At 41.3% G+C, this 27,098-nt stretch overlaps 4 protein-coding genes across 8 annotated transcripts in view; 3 read left to right on the top strand and 1 right to left on the bottom strand.

Moving 5' to 3' along the window:
* Window positions 1-560: 560 nt before the first annotated feature.
* LOC106741040 (nucleotide exchange factor SIL1) lies at window positions 561-4,741 on the bottom strand. 3 transcript variants are annotated; one of them, XM_014612600.1, is made up of 4 exons: window positions 4,174-4,741; window positions 3,301-3,587; window positions 2,786-3,051; window positions 561-2,701 (listed from the first exon to the last, which is right to left on the bottom strand). In XM_014612600.1, the coding sequence occupies exons 1-4, from the start codon at window positions 4,286-4,288 to the stop codon at window positions 1,948-1,950; spliced, it is 1,422 nt and encodes a 473-aa protein (XP_014468086.1). In that variant the 5' UTR covers window positions 4,289-4,741; the 3' UTR covers window positions 561-1,947. The 3 variants fall into 3 exon arrangements, with proteins under 3 accessions (XP_014468086.1, XP_014468087.1, XP_014468088.1); XM_014612601.1 differs by lacking the exon at window positions 4,174-4,741 and adding an exon at window positions 3,855-3,920; XM_014612602.1 differs by lacking the exon at window positions 4,174-4,741 and adding an exon at window positions 3,753-3,840.
* Window positions 4,169-10,360, top strand: LOC106741041 (nucleoplasmin-like protein). Of its 2 annotated transcripts, XM_014612603.1 has the most exons (7): window positions 4,169-4,255; window positions 4,748-5,152; window positions 5,487-5,602; window positions 6,885-7,098; window positions 7,801-7,877; window positions 8,216-8,248; window positions 8,988-10,360. In XM_014612603.1, the coding sequence occupies exons 2-7, from the start codon at window positions 5,131-5,133 to the stop codon at window positions 9,093-9,095; spliced, it is 570 nt and encodes a 189-aa protein (XP_014468089.1). In that variant the 5' UTR covers window positions 4,169-4,255; window positions 4,748-5,130; the 3' UTR covers window positions 9,096-10,360. The 2 variants fall into 2 exon arrangements, with proteins under 2 accessions (XP_014468089.1, XP_014468090.1); XM_014612604.1 differs by lacking the exon at window positions 8,216-8,248.
* A 679-nt stretch (window positions 10,361-11,039) lies between these two features.
* On the top strand, window positions 11,040-13,366 carry LOC106741021. Its single transcript, XM_014612578.1, has 5 exons — window positions 11,040-11,144; window positions 11,333-11,474; window positions 11,581-11,987; window positions 12,281-12,438; window positions 12,617-13,366. Exons 1-5 carry the CDS (start codon window positions 11,040-11,042, stop codon window positions 12,852-12,854), a joined length of 1,050 nt encoding a protein of 349 aa, XP_014468064.1. The 3' UTR covers window positions 12,855-13,366.
* A 7,084-nt stretch (window positions 13,367-20,450) lies between these two features.
* LOC106741010 overlaps window positions 20,451-27,098 on the top strand; it is a 19,914-nt gene continuing 13,266 nt past the window's right edge. For both annotated transcript variants that reach the window (XM_014612566.1, XM_014612567.1), the window contains exon 1: window positions 20,451-20,971. In XM_014612566.1, the coding sequence (XP_014468052.1) occupies window positions 20,816-20,971 (156 nt within the window). In that variant the 5' untranslated portion in view covers window positions 20,451-20,815. The remainder of the gene's footprint in view (window positions 20,972-27,098) is intronic.

Raw genomic sequence — 27,098 nt, forward strand, 5'->3', positions numbered from 1 at the left:
ATGTATACGTTCCTAATTGTATATATCACAGATCCGATTCACCTTCTTTTTTAAAGAATAATCATACGATAAAGAGAAAAAGTATTCCATGTGTTGTGTACGCAATTGGAGAGTTGAAGTTGTATTCTGAGTTTATGATTAAAAAAAAAAAAGATTGAACAAGCATTCACAAACGACGCGAAATTTGTGTACAAATTCGGTAAAATTCAAATTTATAAATATATGCATACCGACCTTTTTAATAATTCGATAAAACTTGTAAGATCCTATAGAATTAGATTACTTTTTGAATAGACTGTAAGATGTAAAGAGCAAATTGAAGCAAGTGAAAAGAATTATGTTCCTTTCATTCGCGTATTTTAGAGAATGTTGACGTCATATCAGTAAAATATATCTATCATTTTGGTGAAAATTTAATATAATCATAACAAAAACCGTAAGTGGAACACGAAAGCAGAAAGGATATTTTCAATATCTACTGTGACTTTTTAATATATTTATTTTATATTTCTGTGAATATTATTACGAAAAATTTACATTACCACATATTTAAAATACTTCATACTTCATTTATATGTACACATTTAGAGATATTTGAAATTAAATTTAGATAATACACTCTTTTAAACAATTATACACCTTGTTGTAAGTCGCAGTCTTTGTAAAAAATTGGTAAAACTAATGACAAAAATTTGACTACTGCGATTTTCTCTTGACGCGCAATGTCCACATATTACAAGTTGCACGAGTAAACGCAACACTTGTACTTAACAAGTGAAAAAGCAAGTTCATTCTGATCACGTGATACAGGGAAGTGCTTCTTTACTCGCACCTGTAAATAAAAGCTCTACTTGGAAAACTAAAAATGAACGTCTTTTACAAAAATATTTTCTATGAATTACGATTACGAATGAAAATTGTTCATATGTAATTTCTAATTCTCTCGCTATGATTTGTAAATAAAATATATTATTCTGCAATATATATATTATATATATATTTTTTTTTTGTATACTTTACCACTCTTATATATTAAGGAATCTGTCTGAGACAAAAGAGAATGCAATCGGTACGAAAAAAATAATTTATTAAATAATTATTTTTAAACAAAAAACTTAACAGATGTACATTCATACTAACTGACGGTTGAAGCAACTAAAAATGCCTCTTAGATAGTATATACATACTTCTCAGTCATTTACTTCAAAATGATATTTCTTGTGAATTTTATATGCAATTGTACATACATATAAGAGATACATTTGTGGGAAGGGGGAGATCTAGAATCGAATTCCAATGGGTCTTTGGGAATTTGGGTTTTTGAAATTCCCGTCTGCTATGTCCGAGGCGTTATCCAAACATTACAAGATAGGCCAATGAAAAGAAGATTCTCACGATATTGGAATCATTACAAAAAAGTTCGTTATATGTATACATTAAATTAAAGAATTTTGTAGATTTAGCATAATATAATTTAATACAGTAATCAATTTTATATTCTGATTAGTATTTGGATCGAAGTGCGACATTCTCAGGCGCAAAAGACAAAAACTTGCACACTCTGACTGATCACCGGTGCCAAGTGTAATAAATTATTTACAGTGAGACGTTGTGTAACGTTATATTTAGAATAACAAAATATCCTTCACGATTAAATAATAACTCTCCTTAGGATTCACGAATTACAACTACTCGTTCGCCGCAGATGGCATCTTTTCTTCCTCCTCTTCCAAAACTCTTTTCACAATAGCCAAGCTTGCCTTTTTCCTCGCGCGAAATTTCTCACGCTATTTCAAATGAATGTGACTCGGGAAGGCCCGATGTTATTGCACAAATGATTACAATTTTACATCCTGCTAACACAAGGCTGGAATTCAATTTGTAGTCTCTGCAATCCGCCGAGTTTTTTTCCGGCCAAGCTTCAGGTGTCAAAAGCTCATATTCTATTTACAGCTCATCGTGAGGCGCTTCAAAAATAGTTACTTTTAATCTCTCGATCAGCAATATCAGGCTCTTTAGAACGTCCGTTTCATCGACGGTGAGTTTGATATTCAGATTTTGATAGAAATGCAAGAGATTATCTATGACAGGTACGAGCAGAAGCTTAATGTCCTTGAATTCACTTCTACAAATAGGAGACACCGTGATCATGCTGTCGGAAACAACTTCAAGAAAATCATTATTCTCTATGCTGAATTGGCCGGTTAACTTTTCCTTGAAGCACTTGACCATTAAGTTACTTAGGAGTTTGCAATAATCATGCCTGAGTAACCTCTGCTCGAAATCGGTAATGGCGTACTCTCTCATCTTTTGCTGACGCTGCTCCACATCGTAGATTTCTTGTAGATTCTGCCTCTCGATCGTTAGATCGTTGATTAGTTTCATAGCTTTCATTTGTATCTGCAACTGATCGTCGTACAAGATTTTGCCGAGCAGCTGCAAACCACCGTGATCGATCCAAGCTTTCTGAGCGGCCGGAAACTGGCGTATTAAGGCACTTAGAGCGAAGAGACATCTGGATTTCACTTCGATTTTACTGCTCGTCGACAAAACGTGCAGTATTTTTTGAATAAAGTCATTTTCCAATGCTTTAGCTTGCACTTTTGGATTTGATTGAACGGCCGTTCCCAGAAGACGCAACGCTTCCGCTTTTATTTCATTGTTGGTTCCATTGAGACACGGTGATATGATCTTAATCAGTCTGTAATAAAAAAAGAGAGCGCAAATTATTAGTCGACCGCCTCTTCTTTTTCCTCTCTGAGAACATTGTACCTGCTACACTTACCCATCCATGTCTGAGAATATCTTAGCATTGTCAATTTGGTGGAGAAGATATTCTAAATTGTTCAGAATATCCAAAACTTCCTCAGTCTCTACGTCGGTTAACGTTCCTGTGGTGATGCTATTTTTATACGAAAGAAATTTCTGGAAGAATCTCTTCAATAACTCGGAATCACTCGTAACATTGATCTTCAGAGCGTTAAGCTCCTCTTTTACAGTTTCGTAAAAACGTTTAAAGTATTTCCCGGTTTTTGATCGGGTCTCTCCATCCTAGAATGAGAGAGAAGATGTCACACTGCTTTCATATTAAAGTTGTGAAATTTATCAGCTTGAAACTTCCACTACAAAAGTAACTACAATCGAGATGATGTAACATATTGAAAGTATTGAGTGAGCAAAAGATTACAATGATCATACAGAAGGAACATGTGAAAATTGAACATTCAAACTGTAATCTATATTATCTGAGGCAGTTTGAAACTTTTTAAACTCTAAATATCAATGATAAAGGATATTTACATTCGCATTTGATATATCTGCTTCCTCCTGCTTAAGTTTTTTCAATCTTGCCTTTAGCTCATCGATCGGGAATTTCAAAGATTCTGACTCCTTTTTTATTTTCACCGAATCTGCTTCTTCAGTCTCCAACACCGACTTATCGGGATGTAACGTCAGCGACTTGGAATTTGATCGATTCACAGTTTCATCCTCTTCTTTTACTTCCTCCGTGTCGTCCATCAATTTAGCTTCTGTCACTCCGGTCATAAAATTATGCCTTACATGAAGTCCTTTTGGGATAGGAGTTCCTGGTAAATTGAATGTTTTATGTAGTCCTAGTCACAATCATATATTTATAAAATGTTCGAATTACTCAAATAATCTAATTCTGTGTTAAATTCTCCCATCTCAAGATATACATCTCTATGTAATAAAAATGCGTGAAAATCATATTTATTATCAAAAATACAAACAATTTGTATATGCTGCATGTATATTGTTGACAACCGATACTAAGTTATTCAAGGCAAAAATCATCGTCCTGCATTAAGATTCCAAAAAAGATCCGTACAGACCCCGAAAATGAGAGCGAAATTTCTCGAAAAATCGCACACGATTGCGAGGTGCAATAGGCCGAGCGTACGTCACTGGCAGCGCCTCGAAAGGCCTCACCGGGTCCGGCACTATTTTCCGCACGAAGCGCGCTCCGGCGTCTGGACAGTTCCGGAAAATAGCGCGTCGGGCCGTGCGCGCGCGTTCTCGGGGAGGCGACGCCGGGGAGACGTCGCAGCACGTCGCACGCGAGGATCGCCATACGGCGGGGATTCGACTGACGTGGTGTTGGGACGCGAAGAGACGACCGGGTCGGCGCAAAGTAGTCCGCGCGGAACTCACCTTTCTTCACCGTCTGCCACTCGTGCGTCGCCACGAAGGTGCTTTCGTTTTTCTCGGCCCCGCCGAAGATCGCGAGCGACAGGTAGATCAGCAGGATGCACGTGTCGGCACGCATTCTGACCAGCAGGAGTAGAGAGCCGTCTCGAGGAGGTCCCCCCGTGCCGGACGACGTACCGTGGATGTGCGATTTTCCTTTCGAGAGCGCGAGACAGGATCCCTCACGAAGACTCGCTCGTCATCGACCGGTGGATACGTGCGAATTCCTCAGAATGCCGCGAATACGCATGACATTTCGTACGGGAGCGTTGTTCACGTGTTGCGTTTCCGTTATTTATTCCGTCAATGTGGCCCAATGTGCCCGTGACGTGTAGTTCCGCGCGCTCGCCACGCGGCGCCGCTGCCGCTCCCGGCCAATGAGGCCGCGCAAGGTTGCCGCTTCAGTCATTTGAATCGACTTGCCTCCGTGCGATTGATGTTCCTCTCTCTCTCGCTTCGTCGCGACATTTCACTTCACCTTTTCTCTTCCCCGCGCGAGACCTCTCTCTCATCGAGCTCACCGTATATAACTTTCCAGAGACCGTAGGTTTGCGTCGCGCTCGCTGGAGAAATAAATTCCCGAATCGACAGAAACGGGGGGGTTCGCCACACTCGTCGCCTTCGCTGAGGAGACCCTGGCAACGTCGCACGCCACATCCGGCCAATCGGCGCGCGGAACGTACTCTGAGCGCGCGAGGCGACTACGCGAGTACGCCACTCGGCTTATTTGCTACGCGTTCGGCCAGCACGTGCGACTCCCGCGGTACCTCCGCGCAGTAATCGGTCGGTTGCGCGCGCGCGCGGCGTCTCTCCAGCCTCTCCATCACCGCGTACGGCGTCACGCACACGTCCACCGTCGGTCCCCGAGAACACACTGGTCACGCTTAGCCCCGAGAATCCGCTGATATCGGACCGATCGCCATGGCGGAAGAGTATCTCTACGGTAAATATGACTGGCCGCGTCCTCGCGACCACCGTACGCTCGTTATTTCGCGATGCACGCCGATACTTAGCGCGCCGTCGGCCATTGAAAGCGTTCCGGGGGTGCGCTAGTCGGGACGCCGGCTGCGGCATTCGGCCATTGCGACGAACCCCATTGTCCCCCGAGAGAGACGGCCGGCGTCGTTAACGCGCCTCGGGTATCGCGCGTATCGAATTTCGCACCGGGTCGTGTCGCCCGGCGTATTTTCGAGACGCTTCGGGTCTTAGTATCGTCGTCGCCGGCGAGCCGTCTCACCGCGCGACCGGACTACAAATTGTGTGATTTGTGTGTCCAGGAATCACCCTCGAGGGACTGAACGCCAGCGAGGTATGGGACCCCGAACACAAGAATGACGATCTCGACGGCACGAACCAGCACATGGGCGCCGATCAGAAGCTCATCATCAAAATGGTAAGTACGACGTTTCTCTCGCGAGCACAACGGCGACGAGCAGGAGAGAAAGAGAGAGAAGAAGAGGGAGAGAGAGAGAGACCGTGACGGTCTCGGTAGCCCTCCCCGCCTGCGATTCTTTCATTACGCGAGGTGAGCGCAGCGACGGCGCGATGCGCGGGCTAGGCGGGTAAGATGGGTGCGTGCTGCGGACGCTTCCTTTTGTTTCCCTCCCACGCCGGCAGGTAGCCGACGACGAGGTACAGCTGGCTTGCGGCGTCTTCGCGCGTACCGCTATGCGAGAAAGCGTCGCGTTACGTTTGCTCCAGTGACTCCCGACGAAGAGTCGTTCCGATATCTATTCTCTCTCTCTCTCTCTCACGCGACGCTCGTTATCGCCGCGAACGTTTGCGCGCGAAACTTCAAGCGGCCGCTCGACACCGGTCAATCGCATCTCTCTCTCTCTCTCTCTCTCTCCGTTCCTTCGGTATGGAGTTCCGCCGAGTAACCGGCGCGAAGTTTCACCGCCCGGATCCAAGGGCGCGAGGAAACGACTCGTCGGGACGCTGCTCGTTTCCAGCCGATCGGTTCTCCTCGGAAACGTGGCATATCACCGTTTACGCGGCGTTCGCGTGAATTCTGTTTTCCGATTGCGCGAGATAAGCGCGCCCGGCTAATTCCAAGTTTTCTTGACGGAAACACATTGTGAGGGTTTGATGCTTGGCGCCATTTTTTCACAACGGCTTCGCCCTTCCCCCACTTTACAGATCACGTTCTATTATATTGGGAAGAGAGAGAGAGAGAAGGCTGTAACGGAAATTTCGCGAGGTAATCGCGTCGACGAAGGGGCGAGCATGTGTGTTCGTTTGTCCGCAACACGCTAACCGTGATCCACCGCGGTCGAACTGTAAATCCTAAATATGTCGATTTTAGCATAAATCACGAGGTGAATCTTGAATATTAAGGTGCTTATTAACGAATGATTTTGCAGAAAATGCCTGTAATCAAATTGCCTGTACTATCACTTATTAACATTTATTCTGGCTTAACCAAATATTGATAAAAACGTGAACGATATAAAGCATAGTTATATCTTGTTCAGCTATAGTTCTCATTATAGTTGGCGATAAATTAAAAATTTGCCGAAGCACAACAATTTTGAACGATTTTACTTATATTATTATATTGTTATATTTACCTAATTCACGCTGTAATAACGACTGTCAATGATAAATTTTACAGGTGTTTCTGGGTGTATATCTGATTTTCTCTACATAGTTATTACTAATTGTGAACTTTGCAGGCGCTCTTGGGACCAGAAGCCAAGCCTGGAGAGCTCAATGTGCTGCAGGTTGAGGCGATGGGATTGAAGGGACCCATCAAAACGCCAATTGCTTTGTTAGAAATGGGAAAAACGGCGCAAATCATTCTTGATCTTAGTTTCCCAGACCCTCCTGTCACGTTTACATTGGTTAATGGCAGCGGGCCTGTTCATATAGTTGGGCATAATCTCCTTGGTATGTACTTTTATTTAGAAATATATCCATGTTTTTGCGAAATTAGATTTGACGTCCAAAGACAATATTGTCGTTGATGGATCATTGGCAACCTTATTATGTATGTTTTATTTTATGATACTTTCTCACAATCTCCTCTTGACAATCAGATCTTAGAAGCGCATTTTCTCATTGGATATTTCTGACTATATGATTCTGTTTATACGTTAGAAATTACGATAGAAATTAATGTTCTTATCTAACTGATTTATTCGTATAAAAATATGTTAAATAAGGGCGATATAAGTGGATTTGGACGCCTTCTGAAAAAAAAAAACATACTGAGAAAGTTATGCTAGGGTATATTTCTTTGGTTAGGACTTTTTTCTCTTCCGGGAATTTGTGTTGTGAATAATTTGTCACGGCTTTTATCATATATATGATGCATGCTGTTCAATCTTGTGTTACTATATACAGGAAGGGGGATTTTTAAAGATCATGCATGAAATAAAACGTATGAGTATATTTAAATATAAACATTTTTTTAATATGAAGTAAAGATTTTAATTTATATATCTAAGTGCTTTCTGTAAGATACGATTGTTTGGATTATTATGTAATATTTATAATTTGTTCTGTGCAGTTTTGATACATTATCTATTTGTAATGTATCAGGTTTTTATATTATTATATCGGATGTACATCAGGACAATCTCATTCCAGGTACTCACATCGAAGAGTTTGACGATATAGATGATGATATGGAGGAGGAAAATATTGATGACGAGGAGGATGAGAAGGTATGCAAATTAGTATTGCGTATTATACAAAATTATAATAAATTATAAATTAAATATAAATGCACCACATGTCGAGAATTTTGTCCTAATAAAATTAACAAAGGCGCATGTGCGTAAAACTGATAACTGTAAAAATTACGGGTGTAAGACATTTTAATGTAAAATTGATTTAAAAAGTGGCACCTTTAGAAAAATACATTATATATATTACAACATTAAATTAAAATTTACTATAAAAAATCCAAGAATAAGATTCACATTTTTAGCTTATGTATTGTTAAAAATAAAATCAGTTGCAATATTTCAAATTATATATATTAGAAATATACCGATTTCAGGCTCCGCAAATGAAACGAAAGCTTTCCGCAGAGGTAAAAAAGAAGCGCATTAAATTCGAAGTGGATTACTCGAAATTCGAAGTAGACTACGACACCGTAGTCTAATATTACGTTAAGATATAGATATAACAATATTGCACAAAGAACACTCTTTTACAATATTTTAAGATATTTTTTAATTGATAGGGATGGATGAACTAGAAATGATTTATTTATGAAAAGTCAGAAATGTATGTGTACCAGATACATTTCATACCGCATCCATTATTTTCGTTTAATAAATTATCCTATTTTGCAAAGAGATTTTTATTTTTTATTGATCATGCTTCTTCTCTTTGTAAGATAATGTCTTTGGCTCATTTAATTTTTATGTTGTTTTGCTATCACAAATTATAAATTGTTATAGATTGTTATTTGTGTTAAGCGATACAAGATGTATTTTTAGAAACTTGGAATTATTAACAACTAAACTTTGGTATTTTGATATATTTTAATTGTGATACCTAGAGAAATTTCCTTTTTTCCTCTTTTAAAATTTAGTTACAAATTTTAAAAAAACTTATAAATGTTTTATTTACAAAAATATATGAAGAAGTAATAAACATTATACAGGAGATCTTCCCGTATTTATTTCAAGATTTCGATGAAGTGTGTTCTATATGCAATTTTGGAGTGTTATAATCTCTAAAAATTAAAAATATAACCAGGTACAAAAATTAATTCGATATATTTATATATATCATTGTACGATTACATCTTGAATATCTTGCAGGACCCTGATGACGAGGACGATGAAGATGACGAACCTAAGAAGAAGAATGCCAAATTGACAACTGCAGCCAAATACAAAAATCAGGCTAACAAGAACAAGAAAAAATAAACATGAGCCTTAAAATTATGGAAATACAATAAACTCTTAAGTTAGGATATTAAACTTAAGTCCGTCATTATCATCTGTGCATTTGTGCGAATCTAGTATCATTTCACGAGGGTCTTGCCCCTTTTTAACTCATCATTTCATTATCAAACGACAAACGTTGCCTTCCACTTTTTGAGAAACACAACTGGACCCACGAGATTTTACTGAGATTATTATAGCGTGATTTTCAGCGATTTATCACATCTTGGTAATTCTCTCACAAAGAAAGAAAAAAAAGGATGACATTGCGTTATGTCGAGAAACATTTATTTGCACTTTGACGGATGTATAGAATAAGAGCACTTTTTGCTGTGGTTAGTCTAATGCTTTTTTCCTTCTTCAAAGCAGGACTTGTTACATTTATTGCATGTAACTTGAGTATCTGCGTCAAACTACTGGAAATGCATATTCAACTTTTTTTCGTAACCTCCTCGCTTATCTCCAGAAAGTATTTTCTAATCACGTTCAAGTGTATGGGGAAACATTTTTAAATACAATGCACGACAATAGTTTGTTTCTTTTTCTGAACTAAAAGTTCAAATTTAATTTCACTACATTAACCGCGATACAAATTGTGTGAGCGCACGTTTTCTGCGAAAGCAGCGCTTGGACAATTTTCTGGCCCAGTTGTTGTTACTGTGAAATCAGTGGAAAGCCAATGAACGGATATACAGTCATACGTTTTACGTTCTCTCTCTCTCTCTCTCTCTCTCTCTCTCTCTCTCTCTCTCTCTCCTCCGAGATCGTGTTCATATCGACGCACTTCCAGAGATGCGAAAAAAAATATATTATTCTAACGTAGCCGTATAAACACGATTTGAAAATAGTCTCCTATAAGAAAATGGCGCGATAAAGGCTCCTTTGTAACTAATTATTTTCGTGTGTACAAGATGGGGGAAAGGATTAATAGTCGTTCGGAGAGATTTCTCTACTCCGGAATCTTACTTGTGTCTGTAAAAAAAGATATCAACATTATGCAAAGAGGAAGCATATACATATGTCATCTCTCAACATTCATTCCATTTGATGAAAGGTAATAGAAATGGGGGTTACAGGTGTACCGGGTAAAAGAAATGTTCTTACATTGATGTCAGCACGCGACTGCAGCACGCGAAACGTGCTATGAGACACGCGTACGGATCCGAGTAGCTTGTACACCTAGTAGTCTGTACACCTATTTTGTACATATACGATACAATAAAAAATTTCACAACTTTTAATCCGTATCGCTTGGGTAAATGTTCATTTAAGCATACCTATCACTTTCTATCATCTATTTTGTACTATTAATTTTCAGCGATGTTTCAGTAATTATATAATACTCTATATGTGCTTATATGTCGTGATCAGAGTTTCTTCTTGTTCCTAGAGTACAAGATGTTCTGTTACAGCGATTCGTATAAATTTGTAATGGTGAAATTACTAGTCTGTATGTGATGAACTTTTTTCCGATTTTATCATGATGTTTTGAGAATAATAGATGAATCTCTTCAGTAGTTGTTTCAAATTCAACTTTCAGTAATTCTTTCAAATTCGTCCACAAAATGAACATATTTTACGTTTACTATAAATTGCGCTTACGTTTTAAAATTATGAATAATGGGACGATATATTTGCCAATAAAATTTAAGAGTTATCGATACTCCGTACGTATTTCATTTGTTTCCAATTTTATCTAATGCGTCCAACGACGATGACTATATATTTGACAAGTAATTTATATACAGACTGAACAAGTAACCTACGATGAACGTGTCAGGTTTATTTACTAATCTTGCATGTAAAGGAGAACATCAAAACTGATTTGACATTCATCTTCGAGTTTTTAACGGAATTAAGCACGCAGAAGTCTCAGAAAAGTTTTCAATTATTACCTCAAAATTTGTTGAATATACTGTATATGATATGCAGAATATTAATTCAAATAAACATTCTATTAATGCGGAGCACGAAGTATCTCAGGGTACTGCAGAATGTGACCTGGTTGAGCATAAAGCTTTACAGCAACAAGTATGTTAGTATTTTAATATGTAATATGCAAATTATATCAACTGTTAAATTTATATATTCTCGTAGACATAAGTAAGTTGCCATCAGTTGCAAACTTTTTTCTATATCTTAATCGCAACTAACAAAAATGCGTGCTACTTATATTAACGATATTAATAATTATATATTTTTTAATTCTGCATACGAAGGTAGCAAAATTGGGCGAAGTAAATGCAAATTTAGAAGATGCTATACAAATTAAAAATTCGCAATTGAACAGCGCACATCATGAGAGAGGCAGATTATTGTCAGAGGTAAAGAAGCAAAAGAGATGTAACAGAAATCTCAAACGTAAGATTCGATCATTACAAACATTTATTGTCGGAAAGATACTGATTCAACAGATATGTATAAAATGATGTTTCCAAGCGGTGTGTATTGACCAATTTTATTGTAGAACAGTTAGATGATGAGAGGCACTTCTATCAACGGGAGAAAGATCACTTCACCGAAGAAATGCAACGGTACAGAGTCCGATGCACCGGTAATGTATTCACCAAACTCGACCAGCAACGGCGTAAGGAACTGGAGCAAGTTCAAGATACCTTGGAGACAGAGAACAAACAGTTCAAGGAGGAACTGGCGAATAAAAATGAAGTTATATACAATTTATGCATAAAGTTCCTTCGTATGAAATATGCTAAGGATATTTTAAGGAACAAATTGGATCAGTTGTTGCACGAGCATTTACTGGTGATGGCGGAAATGATGGAGAAGTTAGACGAGGCGAGAAAGGAACTTAACTTAATCGTGTCGAGGAAATTTCAAGAGCCGTTACCCCTCAGTAAAGCCAAGTTCTTGCAAGTAGGCAATCTTATGCTTCATCATGAAAATACTTCTGCTGTATGTTTGTAGCGTGGGAAGACGCAATAATATGTATTCGGTTTATTCAATGAAGTAACCGTCTAATATTATTTAATATTATATATTAAGTAATATTCTGGGCATATTCTTAGAATATTAGACGTAATATTCTAATAATATTCTAGTAATATTATTTTAATATATTGAATAATATTCATGTAATATTTTAGGAATATATTACGTTTATAGGGAAATGATATAAATTCAACTTATATTGTCACGTAAATCGTTAGGTTGTGCAGAGAAATAATAGATTGATATATGAAAATGCAACGTTAAAGGCGCGAGTCCATCTACTTATGCAGAAATTAAAAAGCAACGTTCAAAAGCCAAAGAAGATTAACGTAGATGCCGCGATCATCGAGAAATTATCGACGCAAAGCTGCACAAGGTACGTTCAGAGAAAATGATAAAAATTGCATTCGCATGAAGATACTTTATTACCGTAAACTTATTGTCGCGACATTTTGTCATTGTGTTTTTAATGTTGAATTACATTTCTATATCATGTTCCTTTGATTTTACCGTGAGAAATGTACAAATTACATTTATACTTTTAATCCTTCTAGGTCAATTTTAAGTAAAACCGAAAAGATCGCTCTGTTTAAAAAATTGTCTCAATCTGTCGACCATTCCGAAGATGCAGAGATTATCTCACGAATATATTCTAGAAACACGGATGATCGTACATTCGGTGATGTGAAGGACATCGAAGAGGATCTCAAAGAATTTCATACCGAACGTGCCCAAAGTGCGCCAGGGATTGTAGACACGTCAACGGTTTCTCAAGGAAATAGAAAGAGATAAAAAGAATTTCTTAAATAATGTGCTTAATCACAGTTTCGTATATTTTTATTTATATCAACTCGTTGAGAACACAATACGAACAAGAGCGCTTCCGCTTGTTACCGACGTATTGCCGATTGTCGATGCCTGATATCTTCCACTGATACGGCGCGATAACGCATTTAGATCCATCTGTAGGATATGCGACAAGATAAGTGGAGTCTTATCGGGCGATTTCGATGATAAAACAATCGATCGCATTCGCCGTTCGCATTTCAAAATAAATGCCTCTTTCCGCTTTTTGCGACACGGGGTCATCGTCCTTATCTTTTTCGGCATGGCAAACCGCAGGAATTCCGACGCGTGCACCTTTCGTTATCTCTTTTCTTTGTCGATCTGAGCCAATGACTTCTCGAGTTCTTTTCTCTTTTTAGGATTTTGTTTGAAGCAAGCAAAATTTCGAGAAATTGATAGCATCGATTTTTCCGTGTCTCGGAACCTGTGCGAAATGCGCGATATTAAGGATGCAACGTTATGACACTTTTATTTCGACATTATCGAAATCTCTAAATTAGCATCAAAGTTTTTTCATAATGATTATTGTAATGATGAATGTTGTATACAACATTAAATATGACACACGATATTTCAAATACGGAAATATTGGTTGTTATTGAGAACGTAATTTTGCTTGATAAGTATTAAATTTACGATTTAGCGGCCCCTCGGTCCGCCATTGAAAATACGCTACACTAATGGGCGATATACATCCTTAATAGCACGCATGCTATATTCTATTTATATTAAAATACAATTGTAAAAGAGCGAGCGCGTATATTATTTCATAAGCCGATCCGCTTCCATCTCCTCGCCGATAAAAGGTATCGACGAAATGCGGAAGATACGTCAATTCGAATCCGTGGGCGTTGAACTATCCTATATTGGATCGCAACGGCGATTAAAGTGATAAAAAAAGACCGCGCCGTTTGCAGTATTCAGTGACGCACATACGCTTTCGGCGCTCATCTTTTATGTTCTCCTTCTCTCTCTCTCTTCTGGGTAACCAAGTTTCGTGGTACCACTTTTGCCTTTGATCCTGAGAAATCACATTTCTACGAAAACTTACGGTAATAAAAGACCGAGTGCTCGGCCGAAAAGTCGAAATCGAACTTTCGCAGGTACGCAGGTGTGCAAAATAACTTTGATGCTGACAGCGACGCTGCTTAATTCTCGGCTGCGTTCTCTCTCTATTTAACTTCTCAGATTGTCCCCGAAATTATCTTGCAATCAAATTGAATCTTGTCTCTCCTCAAAGCGCGGAAACTTCTCAGACGTCTGCCGATCGACGGCTCGACCGATCTTTCGGACGACGCCCGCGATCGGAAATCGAATGTTCGCCGGAACGCGCTCGTGATCGGAGAATCCAGCTGCTTGCTCCGACAGAAAGGGAGAAGAAATGCCGGCCCCAGCGGGTGGTTAAGTGCTACCAGGGAAACCTTTAGGACAGTTTACCGCCTCGGCTTACTCCGAGCGCGCACGAGCGTTCGTTCGTTCTCAAGTCTCCATTAAGAGCGGCGAGTCGGGACACCCATCGACTAACCCCCCGACGTCACGGGGTGTTCTCGCGGCTCGGCGACCGCGGTCGTGGAGTCCCCGTAAGCATTAACACAACGTTATTACAATGATATTTTGTAACATGCTATGTTTTCAAATATGTACTTCTTAATGTTGCGCACAACGTCATTGTTAACAATATTCGACCCAAACATTTGACCTAAATATTAAAAATAATATTTATACAATATGATTGTAATATTTAGAAATATTATATTATCAAGTAACAGTTTAAGAACATTTCAAATATTGTGTCGAAATGTTTATAAAATCCGTGTAAAATCAATGTTTTAAAAAATTGATTTAACATTTTTTGCTTACTGGAGCTCTCTTTCTCTCTCCCCCCGTGGAAACCCGCCGGTCGTGTATGTGTTCACCGGAGAGTAAATCGTCGACAGGCAGCCAGACCGCAAGCCCATTCGAACTCGGCAACCCCCGGGTATATTCTCGTCACATATTTAGCGCTAAATGCGGCTGCCCGATACTCCGATTTCCCCCAGTAGGAATATACCGTGTATTCATTCATCGCGCTGCTAAATACGCGCCACGGAGAATAACGACCTCCGGCTGCAACCTTTCTGATTCGCGACAGCCGCGGCGACGCGAAGGCAAAAATATACGATTAACGGGGGACAATTTCGTTTTCGCGCCATCGCAAGTAGCTAGATCGAGCCGGTTGAGCGCAATATATAACCTTTTCCCTCAAATAGTACGGAGAATATGATCAACATTTCGTATTTAAATACCGTTTAGATCTCGCTAATGTCTCCCGTTCTGCTGTAAGTAAAGTCGTTAAAGCGGGGTCTACAAGAATTTAAGCTCTAAGTCTTAATAAAAAAAAAATTGACCAATCACGATTGATTATTCTTCTATAGTTCGATTGTGACTGGTCAAGTTCTTAAGGCTTAAAGCATCTATTGGAGATTAGAATTTAAAGCGGGATTTACAATGAGAATTTAAGCTCTAAGCTTTAAGAAATTGACCGATCACAGTCGATTATGTTCCTTACATTCGACTGTGATTGGTCAATTTCTTAAGGCTTGGAGCTTAAAGCATCTATTATAGACCGGAACTGAAATAACTTCGCGTTTGCATGTATAGAGGGTAAGGGGCAGAAACTCACTCGATCGAGTGTGAAATTAACTGAATAGAATTGGAAGACTGATCTGTCTGCTTTGCTTTTTGGAGGTGGAAAGCGCTCTTCGAGAATTGTCCTCGCTTATTCTCATGATGTCCGTCGTTTTCGTACCTTCGCCAGCTCGATATAACTCGCGAAAGACGCGACTATCAGATAGATATCCAAGCCAATTCGTGCGCGAGAACGCGCGTGTACACGTTATGCAAATTGCATAATGCGTGGAGCGAGCTAATCGAAGTTCCACTTGAACCTTCTGTAATGTCCCCTCCTTCACCCGTTACGCTGTAATCGAGCGGTGAAGATCTGGGAGACTGTTCCGCGCTAAAAGAAAATTATTGTATTCGAAGTCTCGATACGTAAAAATGCGCGAGAGAGAAAATTGAATTACACGGTGATAGAAACTTATACGTCTTTTTTTTTATTCTTAGCAATCGAATTGGAGATTTCATCAGCTGATATTTGGATGCTTTTCTCTTACTCTTTCGCGTTTGATAGTTGAAGTTTTGGTCTTTCTTTCCTTTTTTGAACGATAAGTTACTGAGTCGGTGATAACGTGATGCTCAACGTAGTGTGGGGGAGGAAAACAAATTAAAGGTCATTCATACTACTATGTGCTTCCAAATGGCGGTGGTTTTTTCGTATCATTGAGATAAACATTTCTCAATTTTGCGAACCGAAGAGATATATCTAGAATAAAATGATATCACGAATATTTCCCACGAATAGGTCGGATATTTCACCTAGCGACCTAATTATTGAATTAATTAATTTATTTATTAATAACGAGTAACCCATTTGATACAAATTTACTTGATAAAAATAAATAATATTAATATTGATTATATTTTGAGATTGATATTTATTTTATGTTAGTTCACGTTATTTTTACATTTGATTCATTCATTTGTTCATTTTATTGATTAATTTATTATAAAGTGTAACCTATTTGACACATCAAAGAAAAGAAGAAAATATTCCAAATCGTAAAGAAAACGGCTCTACGATGACTTGTAATAAGCGTCGGGAGCGTTAAGAGACGCAAGAAATAGCCTGATGGAAGGCGTTTCGGACGATCGAAAATGAGAAAAGCAATTCGTCAGAGCGATTGTCAGAGCCGTCGCATCGATCGCATTTTTCGCGCAATTAAAATGGAGCGAAGGCCGAGTGGTTTAGACTTACGGGATTGTATTACGCGAGTCGACAGCAACGTAAATAATCCCGCCGCTCGTCTCGCCAGGGCGGCGGTTCGCCGGAACGGAGCGAGCGCGGGATGAGCGACGACGATCTCAAAGCTAAAATCGCGTACGTCTCCGCGCATAGAGATGAATTAAATAGAGATCTCACACGGTATAATTAGCTAATTAATTGTGCGCCCGCTAATCACGTAATGAGTCGTTTAATGTTCGCATGCAGCGTGGCCCGTCGGGCCTCTCGAAAGTGGCGACGCGATTTAGATAAAGGCCGCCATTCATGGCCGGATTTTATATTTAAGTTCGCAGATGCTTTACTGCCAATGAAACAATCCGTAAAATATCTGAAAATTTCTGACTAGTGGTGAATTGATCTCGATCAAAATTGAGAAATTTTCATTATATTCACTTTAATGAAATATTGCTAATACTTAAGCCCAGTTGCATCATCAACGTTATTTTGGCTTTAAGCGAAATTTAAAACTTTAAATTTGTCGAACCGAAGTAAAAGCGACACCAAAAGCGCTTTAATTTGCACTAATCTTAATAAGATAAGTGCAAATTAAAGTAAGTAGTAAGTAAAGTACTTTAGGTGTCGTTTTTGTTTCGGTTCGACAAATTCAAAGTTTTAAATTTTGCTTAAAGCAAAAATAACATTGGTGTAACCGGGCCTTAGTCATTTTTAATTACAGAACATGTACTATAGCTTTCTTATAGAATATCGATTATATTAGTTATATATTTTTACTTTTATGATTTTCATAATTTAACTGTTCTCCGTATCGTCAAAATAAGTTTTTCAATTTATATTTAGTCTTCTAAATAGTAATCTTCCAAGTAGGGACAAGTTAGCTTTGAGAGTGAGAGCGTCAAAGTAGCATCCAAATTTCGACTCGGAGGAGCAACCGGTGGGAGAGCCGAAAGTACAAGATACACGACGCTGCAAACGGGATTTCTCGTACAAACTCGGTTAACGAGAACAGGACAGCGTTTCTAAGAATGTTCGAGCGAGCAGTCATTCATCACGTAGGAGCCAAGTGAACCGAAAGTTATTGGTCGTTAATTATCGGCCGCACGTGACGGGCTCTTAATTAAATCGATTTCTTTTCGTCACAAAACACCTGTCGCGTCTGCGATGTGACTTCCGAAAGGAGAACGTCGTCGTCGTTGTCGTCGTTATCGTCATCGTTCCTCTTCGCAACATGCCGTTTCGCGACTCTTGGACTTTCGCAAGCATTGCGTGCATATTGAACGTATTAACATTTAGATATTCTTATCTTCAAACATGTTTCGAGGAATACCGGAGGATGGAATTATTGGAACAATTTGGAGCAGGCTATTTGCTTCACAAGCGATTGGAGATCTCCCGTAGTAGCAATTGCGTCACTCAAACGTTATCTTAAACGTTATAATCTTCGTTCCTGACAAAGAGAACATACCGAGTCGAAATTTGGATGCCACTTTGACGCTCTTAAAGATAGTTTGCGCCTAGTTAGATTGGGCCTCTGGATTAAAAAAATCTATTTTAACTATATCAACAGTTATTAATTTTCTCTCTCGAACCTTCAATTCTACACATTTAATTTTCATAGTTACCTTGAATAACCTTTTTTGACGTTGAAAAACAACGAAAATAAAGATTTCAGACATCGGGATCAAGGTAGGAGTAAGTTATATTAGAATTGAAATTGAATTTCTTTTGCTATCTTAGCTGCTATTGTGTTGTAAAATTCAAGGTTTAACATAGCGACAAAATTTCAACTCGAGATGTTTCTTCGAAATTCTCTCTTCTTTCTCTCTCCCCCCCCCCCACCCCCCTTCTCGCAGTTCTGAATCTCAAGAATAAAAAAAATAAGAAGATGAATAAGAGTGAAAGTGAGAGTAAGAATGTGTTGGCAATAAAATCAAACAAATTCAAATCAAATTCAAAACCAAATAGCGTGACAGCGGACTGTAATAATTTTTCTTTCTATTTTTCTATTTTCCTTTTCTTTTTTAACTTGCTTCTGTAACTGATTTATAACTGTTTTATTTTCCTTTGTTATATAAATTCATCAATATGCTTATCTCTCTCACGGTATACTTGAAATCTCTAGAGAACTTGTCCTATGATAAACGCTCTTCTTTCCCTCTCTCTCCCAGAGGCTGACGGATGAAACGATTCCGGGATACGTCGCCGAAGGGACTTACGAGTTGTAGAAGTGAATCCGACGTGGAAAAATCGGCGATTCCGTATAATTTCGCCGGGTGGAAATCGTCGTCGTGGCACGGCTCGTCGTCGACGCACAGCATTGACATTCTGAAAAATGATTAGCCTTCAACCCCTTCGCGAGCGTTGGCTGCGGCTGTGCGCAGGGTACGTCCTCTTTTGCGCTCTTTCAAATCTCGCTCACGTCCGTCGGCAATAACTCCCATTCACGGACATAACTCAGGCCTCGGTGCCGGCCGGAGAACGTTCGATAAAACTCGACCATTTTGCGAATAATTGCTAGCGCGACGTCCGTCTCGTTAATGAGAAGAGAAAGAGAGCGCGTTGGTAGGTACGGCAGGCGGCAACGAACTTTCGAACTTTCGAGCCATCCCCCTGGAGAATTAGATTTCGTGATTACACTCTTGCAATGTACGTACATCTCGGCTGCTGTCTCACGCACCAATCGCTTTCATTCGTGGATGGACTTTGGCAACAAGTCTCGTTTCACGGCTCTCGAGCGGTCAAGAAGCGCCCGAATGTGATCGTTTCGGCAGTGATCGTTTCTTCATTCCTAAGGTGCGAGATTCATTTCACACGCACCCGCATACGTTGCGAACGTGTGATAGAATATTGTAAAACGAGCGAGATTTTAAATTGAATTTCGGCGTTAAGCGCGGCGTCCCGCTGAATTTTCCGCGGAACGAATTTCGCGGTGTATATTCATATTTTTGTTTTTGTAATTGTCCTCCCGAGTGCCCTTCGTGCGTTTAATTTTTACGCCGGCGGCCGTAACGCGGTGCATTACGATTTGTCAGTTACACCAGGCAGCGATCGATAATTCAGCGAAAAATGAAGCGTTGGAAAATGAAACAGGAGCGAACTTTCATCGCTCTAGAGTTTTATCTCCCACTCGATCATTACATCTCTCTATTCCTGGCTGAACCTGTTAAACCATACGTAAATATTTATATATATATATATATATATATATAAACATACCTATTGAAGTGCAAACTGTAAAATTACATCTTCTGGATCCGGTGACGCCCGGTGTCTCTTTAATCCGACTCGTTGAGATAACGAGTATCGCTGCGAATAGACCGAAGCGAAAAAACGCAAAACCGACTAGGATATCGAGAACGTTTTCAGCTAAACACGCGAAATATAAAATTTTCGAATTTTTCTTCCTTCGACCTGGGAAAAAAAGATCATATATGAAATTTACCCGTATATAACCCATATATAATCATATATGTCCACAACAAAAAAGGAAAGCGGACAAAGTACCTCCTTCGCTAACTTCACGTACTCCGAACGGAAACGCAATAGGACACACGGTGGCCGACGCGCGCGGTTTCTTCCGTCGCGCGCGACGAGCGCCCCGGCGCCTGCGTGATGCCGACCACGCGTGCAGGCCGAAGTATATAGGAGCGTGGCTGCCCACCGCGGCCGTCACATTGCGTCCCCGAGTACGTCCTCCAGCTTTGCCGAAGTTCGAGAGAGAGTTCTTCGGTGGTGCTCGGTGATTCCGAAGGAAGAGCGTCCCCGTCGAAAGATCATCGTCGCCGCCGCCGCAGGTTCCCGTCGCTCCCTCCAGGACGACACCTGAGAAACGGCTGTCGTACTCGACCATTGATCGAGATCGAGCGGTCTCGTGAGGTCACGCAGGAGTCAGCCGACGTCGTCGAACCCGAGGAACGCATCCGTCGTCCTCCTCGTTGGCGGTGGTCGACCGGTCGTCGTTCGTTTGAGAGAGCGATTCTCCTCCAAGCGTCCTCCGCCGCGGGCGTCTTCTTCTTCGGCGCAGAACCGAGCCGGACAGCTTGCTCAGGATTGCGCGGCGGCTAATATGGGCGTCAACGTTGTCCCGTTGGTCGTGATAGCGATGGTGCCGATCATCACCGGCAGTTTCGAACAGCGCGCCATCGGCAAGAGGAGCAGCGCGGCCAACGGCATCGCCAACGTCGATTACCCCGATTACCCAGCCAAATACGACGATTATCCGGTGAGTAAACCGATCGATGTATCGCCGTAATATTGTTTCTTCCCTCCCAGATTTTCACGATGACTCGGCTCGAGATTGTCCGATTGCTTCCTTTCTTCTTCCTTTTTCTTCTTTCTGCGTAGTCTCGCGAAAGAAAAAGTTCGGGCTGTTCGGTTGTCTCGAGAACGAGACCGCTGCCGTGTCCCGCAAAAAATTTTGGGAAAATGTTGAATTTAATCAGAGTTCGCTCGTGCGATGATCACGTCGAGTGACGACGGCCGCGTTCGCTCAACGCGGCCGACAGAGTTTCGCGGCCGTCGAAAATGCAAAACACCCCCCGTCGACCGGGGATTTATCTGTTAGGAAGTCGGCCACGCCACGTGTTTTCGGCAAGAGTGCTCATGGTAAAAAGAAAGGGAAACAATCGAACGATCCTCCGCTACTCACGGATAAATATCGCTCAATTGGATCGTCGATAAAAGAAGGAATAAAAATGCAATCCGGTGGAAAGCTGCGGCGAGATTGACGTGCCTCCGAGCTCCCTCTCCCCTCTCTCTCTCTCTCTCTCTCTTTCACGAGTCTCTCTCTCACGAGTGGAAGATAAAATAAAACCGAGAATGATCATAGCGTTTTCATAGAGAGTGGTCCCGTAAGCCACTCGTAAAAAACAATCGTGAAATAATCGCAAAACTATTGGTGGCGCGCTCCTTTGAAATTTCTCGCGCGGAACGAAGGAGGAGAAGGAGAAGGAGAGAGATGGATATTATAGATACCGGAAGAAATTCGCGCGATTTCCTTCTTAATTATGAATTGACGTCGGATTTCAGTCGGTAATTCGCACGTGTAACGCATGATGCTGGTATCGACAGAAAGTTACATTTATGTCGTTGGTGTACATACATGATGCGCAGCTTTCAATTGTTTCAACATTCCGTTGTTTGTGTTGAGGTTAAAGATGGATGGGAGAAAAAAGTTGAAAACTCGCGCTTTCTTGCTTTGTGAGTTTAAACTTGGGAATGCAGCAGCAGCAGCAGATGTGGCAAAACGCACTTGTAGCGTATGCGATGAAGGGCACTGTCAGCCTGAAAGGATAGCGCAAAAATGGTTTGAGCGGTTTGAGGAAGGTAATGAATCGTCAGAGAGGACGCGCTCGGGACGCGTCCCTCTGTTATTCAAGATGATGAACTGTGCGGATATGACTACATTCGAACCCACGGAAAAGGTGTGCAAACATTGCACGAGTATTTCGATGTGACGAATCTACAGCTGGAAGGAGACTGCACTCATTGGGTTTCCTAAGAAAGTTTCCGCGCGAACTTTTTCCGGCACCTTAATGAAAGCATTTTATTATCGCTTTAAGATAGCTATTCTTTAAGAGCGTTCTTGATTGGTGCAATAAGTTTGGAGTAGAGTTTCTCAATTTGTAATTAATTAGACAGAGAGAGAGAGAGAGACGCGATGACGATGACGCGAAAAATCCGTCACGAGTCGTCGTTCACCGGAAGCTTTTCCCGTCTCCTTCTCCGTTTTCTTTTTCTCTCGCGCGTCCCGGAAGAAAAAAAAAAACCTGTACTTGCCCGTCGATAATCGCATTACGACGAGTGCGAACGAAAGAATCTAAAAAGATATACTTGGCGCGGACCCCGTTCACTCGACGTTCGCCCCGTCGCGAATCCCCCCGATTCTTCCGGTGATCCCGTAACCTTTATTTCTTTTCCTCTCTTTTCCTCTCGAACGGCGCATTTCGAATTTTCTTATCAAGACGTTCCTATTGCGTCTCGAGGCGCGACCCGAGGAGCGAAAAAGGTGTTCTCTTCCGGACGTCTCTCCTCTGTGCGATTGCACCGCGTTTCCATCGCGCGCGCCTGCCTCGGTCTTCTTTAATTACGGATAATCGAGCCGCCCGTTCGAGTTCGCCGAGCGCGTGACGACGACGACAACGACGAAGTTACGCAAGAAGGACGCGTCGACCGCGGATTACTATGTGCCGAGCTCCGGCGCGCGGGATTGGCCATTTGTAGATTTTACGATCCTACGCAATCGTCCATCGCAATATCGGCTTCTCGCCGTATCGAACTTTCCTTGTCGGCTACTGAATTAGCCCCGCCGAGCCGCAGGAACTATGCGAGTGTCGCCGCTCATTGCAGAACATCACGCGCGCATTCTTGCGAACGCGCGCTTCTCTCTCTCTCTCTTTCTTTTTCTCTCTTTCGCTCTCTTTGTTACGGAAAATTACATGCCATTACGTTTAAGTGACGAATTCGATTTACCCGCGGTTTGCTCGGCTGCGATCCTTCCAGAACACGAAGCGGGTAATCGCAGCGGTATCGTCTGTCTCGATCGCGTGGAAACCGAAACCGAAGACCGTATGACGGCCGAGCTGGTTTGTTTGACACTCGTTCTCCGACAATTCGACAATGTAGACGAAAGAAGAAAAGTCATTACCCGCTCCTTTTCCCCCAGTCGAGCGACGCACGAAGAAAATATACGGAAGGAAGGTAGGAAGGTCAGTTGAGAACCTTCGAACTTTCCTTGCTATGCAATTTTATTACGATTCGATCCGTCGATTCCCCGTCCCGCTAATAGTGTTATTAAAAGTTTCCTTCTTTCCCGGCACGGATATCATCACCGCTTCAGCGTGTTGCGGTGTATTATTACGCATTATACGAACGCCCAACGACGCCGGTGCAATATGTTTACTTTTAAGGATAAAGAATATACCGCGGAGTGATATTAAATTTTAGACTACTGTTCTATGAAGAGGAAGATATATAAAGCCGGCCTTTCCTTCCCGGTTCAATTTCAAGCGCCGTATCTTACGAGTCTCTCCCTCTCTCTCGGAGTTTCCTCCGAGTTTATTTTACACGCAGGCGTTTGACAAACAGCAACAACGGCCGTTTTAATTATTACAATGCCGATCGGGAGCAGAGCTCGATTTGAGCAGTGCCACGGAAAATGAATAATATTCACAATATTCCGTGAATATCGCCGTTTCTCTTCTTAATTGCTCCTCGCCGCCCTTCCCTCCGAACGTCGCGCTAATTAGTCGCGCGTCTATCACTGCGCCGATCGACCAGAGTTTGCTCGCGAGTCGATGTCGAATCTCGTAGCCGAGCATACTCGCTCTTACCTGCCTGGGTATCGCGAAGAGCGGAGAAAGGCGGACAAGGGTTGGCGTCGTACCAACGGCGAGAAAACGACCAGCCCCAACACCACCTCCTCCCGCTTGCCGTAAAATTATTAACTTCTCGAACGAGACGTTTCCATTACCCGCTAATAATCGCGCGTTTCGTTAATTCAATAGGCTGTCGCTCTCTTACTACGCTCCCCTCTCTCTCTCTCTCTCTGTTTAGACGGAGACACATTGTCGCGCGACTTTGTCGGCGATTCATTTCCGCTCCGCCTCGATTAACCCCCGCGCGCCCGTCGGAGTTCGATTAACGTCAACGAATTCTCCGGGGAATGCGTGGCAATTCGTTTGTCGAGTTGCGCGTCTCGTGTTCTCGCTGACGTCGTCGTCGTCGACTTCGGTTCTTTCGAATCTTCTTCCGAAGCATCGAATAGTGTGAGATGTGTCTGTAGCTCGCGTCTCTTGCGACTTGAACCTGTAATAATAATATGGGGAAGTGTGTGAGAGAGAGAAAAAGAAAGAAACTCAACGTTGAGATGGGAGTATTTTAGAAAATTGCGAGCCAGTTTGACAGTCGAGTTACAAGCGATCGCGCGGGTGGAGACAGTACTTCGAGCAATTAGAACGCAAGGGAAACAAAAGGAAGGGCACACGTGTGTTTTCAGACCGAATCCTGATTTTTAGGAATTTAATCTCACGGGAATTTCAATCTCACACACACGAGACGAATCCCCGTCAATCCCGTTTGAGTCCACTTATCTGTTGCAAATATATATATATATATATATATATATATATGTGTATATATATATATGTATATGTATGCGCAGGTTTGACGGGCGGCGCCCGGTAAATCACACCGCTTTTCGACGCGAGATTTTATTTTCCGCCGGTTTACAAAAAATTTTTTTTAAATTAACCGAAAAACTGTGTTTCCGCATAACTCCCGGAAAACATTGAATTCTTCGTCGGTATCTTCATTTCCGATTTAAAAAATGGAGCGTAAAATTATAACTGCGTCCCCTTTTGTTTTTATTTTCATTTTTACTATCGCCGTTACTGTCACATTCGCTCGGCTGTAGCATTATGTGCTAATTGGTTCCGATATACTTAATAATTTCTATAATTCTTGCGGTGTATCTTTCGTGTAATTATAGATTGATATTTTCACCTCTGGTACCTCTTTTTATGTGCATTGCTTGAAAAATATAAACGTCCACCTATCTATTACGTACAATTAACTTCTTAATTTATATTCTACAGTTTATTTTATGTATACAATTCTAATATATATATATATGTATATATATAGTGTTGTGTATAAATACACAAGACAACAAATACATAATCATTCGAGGCGAGACGACGTTGATTTAAAGTTATCTCGATATTGTATATACGCGTTATCCTTCGGCCACGATTAGTTTTCATATCCTTCGGATCATACGTGTATGTATAATGTATTCATGTCACACATTATTCGCATAAATAATAAGATAATCCAATATTGCGAGAGACCATGACTCGTAAAAAATAAACTCATATTAACGATTTTGCCGTTAACACACTTTAGACTCCCCTTCTCTCTCTCTCTCTCTCTCTCCCTCCCTCTCTCTCTCTCTTCCTTTCTCCTTCTTTATCTTTTTCTCTTACGCTTCGTGCTAAACGAGAATTACGTAATTTGTCTTCGTTAGATTCGCAATGAGGCTATATTTCGATATATACGCATATAGGAACGAAATTGGAGTTAATTAACGCTCTACGTATATCTATAGGATACGTGCGATCGAGAAGATCGCGACGTACAGAAGATCTTCGGTCAAGCGAAATCGACTTGGCGAACTCGACGGTTCCTAATAACTAGTAATTAGTACGGCCGTAAATTACGATTAGCTGGAGGACGTCGGATGAGAGATATTCGACCACGCGTCGAAATAATTTCATTCGGCGTACAAGCGAGTTAATTAAATCGCACGTGACTTATTGGAACGCATTTTTTGTTAATGTCACCGCGTTGCTTCGCGTGACCTGCAAAATATGTTGCGAAAATTCACAAAAATATGATGGGGAAATCTACGAGCATTTTCGCGCGACGCAAATCATTTATTTATCGCGAGCGACATTATGACGCGCGCGTGAACGCGCGCGCCTCGCTATTCGCGCTTGTCAGATAACGAGAACGCGGAAATATATGCGCGCGCGAGCTCGCATCGATGCGCGATGCGATGAAGCATATTTCGCGCGCGAATTCGCGGCGAATCTTAGAAAATCGTGTCATGTTGCATCACTTTTTTTTACGCTTTGTCAAGTATCCGCGTATCGGAGGCGCGGAATTGATCTCGTGGCAGTCTTTCCTCAACTTAAAAACCAAACGAACCCGGAAAAAATGATTATATATGATTATATATAATTATACGAAATCATAAATGAATTTTGCCCGTATATGTACGTGTACGATTATACATGTCTATACGAAAAGAATGATGTTATATCGTTTAGTTAAATGTCGATATCATGTGTTGTCAGAATATTGCCAAGGACTGTGCTATATGTGTGTAAAGTAGCCAGAAGTTTAAAACTGCGAATAAACGTGTAATTCATGCGTTCGTTCGCGGCGAAGGTTACAGCACGTGCGGGCGAGATTGTGTTCTTGTTAGTTGCGGGCTCGATAGTGTCAAGGAGGCCCCTGTTGGCCTCCTCGTTGTTCCTCCATTTTCCAGCGAAGTCCCACGTTCCGTATTGTTTCCGCGAATGTTGGTAGCGCGCAGGTAACAACGCCATATAACCCTTATTCTTGCAATTGAATCGAGCACTTATCAGTATCCGAAAGCATCCGACAATAGTAACCGAGCCGTGCGTGCGAACGCGCGGAACGTTACGCGATTTCCCCAAAATAGACGGACGAGTGCAATCTGCTCTCGAAGACGCCCGCTCATATTTCCAGCGTTGAAGTCTCTCTAACGTCCGCCTGTGAAAAATGAGCGTGTGTGCGCTTCGATCCCCCCCCCCCCCCCCCCC

The sequence above is a fragment of the Dinoponera quadriceps genome, unplaced genomic scaffold, assembly GCF_001313825.1.
Source record: "Dinoponera quadriceps isolate SergipeBrazil2010 unplaced genomic scaffold, ASM131382v1 scaffold367, whole genome shotgun sequence".
NCBI lineage: Eukaryota > Metazoa > Arthropoda > Insecta > Hymenoptera > Formicidae > Dinoponera > Dinoponera quadriceps.

Excerpts from the sequence above, each read along its gene's own strand:
- LOC106741040 (XM_014612600.1), bottom strand. The coding sequence starts at position 4,288 with ATGCGTGCCGACACGTGCATCCTGCTGATCTACCTGTCGCTCGCGATC. Across the intron at positions 3,588-4,173 it reads GTGGCAGACGGTGAAGAAAG|GAACTCCTATCCCAAAAGGA; the intron begins GTGAGTTCCGCG and ends TCAATTTACCAG. Across the intron at positions 2,702-2,785 it reads ATATTCTCAGACATGGATGG|ACTGATTAAGATCATATCAC; the intron begins GTAAGTGTAGCA and ends TTTTTATTACAG.
- LOC106741041 (XM_014612603.1), top strand. The coding sequence starts at position 5,131 with ATGGCGGAAGAGTATCTCTACG. Across the intron at positions 5,153-5,486 it reads GGCGGAAGAGTATCTCTACG|GAATCACCCTCGAGGGACTG; the intron begins GTAAATATGACT and ends TTGTGTGTCCAG. Across the intron at positions 7,878-8,215 it reads ATGACGAGGAGGATGAGAAG|GCTCCGCAAATGAAACGAAA; the intron begins GTATGCAAATTA and ends TACCGATTTCAG.
- LOC106741021 (XM_014612578.1), top strand. The coding sequence starts at position 11,040 with ATGCAGAATATTAATTCAAATAAACATTCTATTAATGCGGAGCACGAA. Across the intron at positions 11,145-11,332 it reads ATAAAGCTTTACAGCAACAA|GTAGCAAAATTGGGCGAAGT; the intron begins GTATGTTAGTAT and ends CTGCATACGAAG. Across the intron at positions 11,988-12,280 it reads GTAAAGCCAAGTTCTTGCAA|GTTGTGCAGAGAAATAATAG; the intron begins GTAGGCAATCTT and ends GTAAATCGTTAG.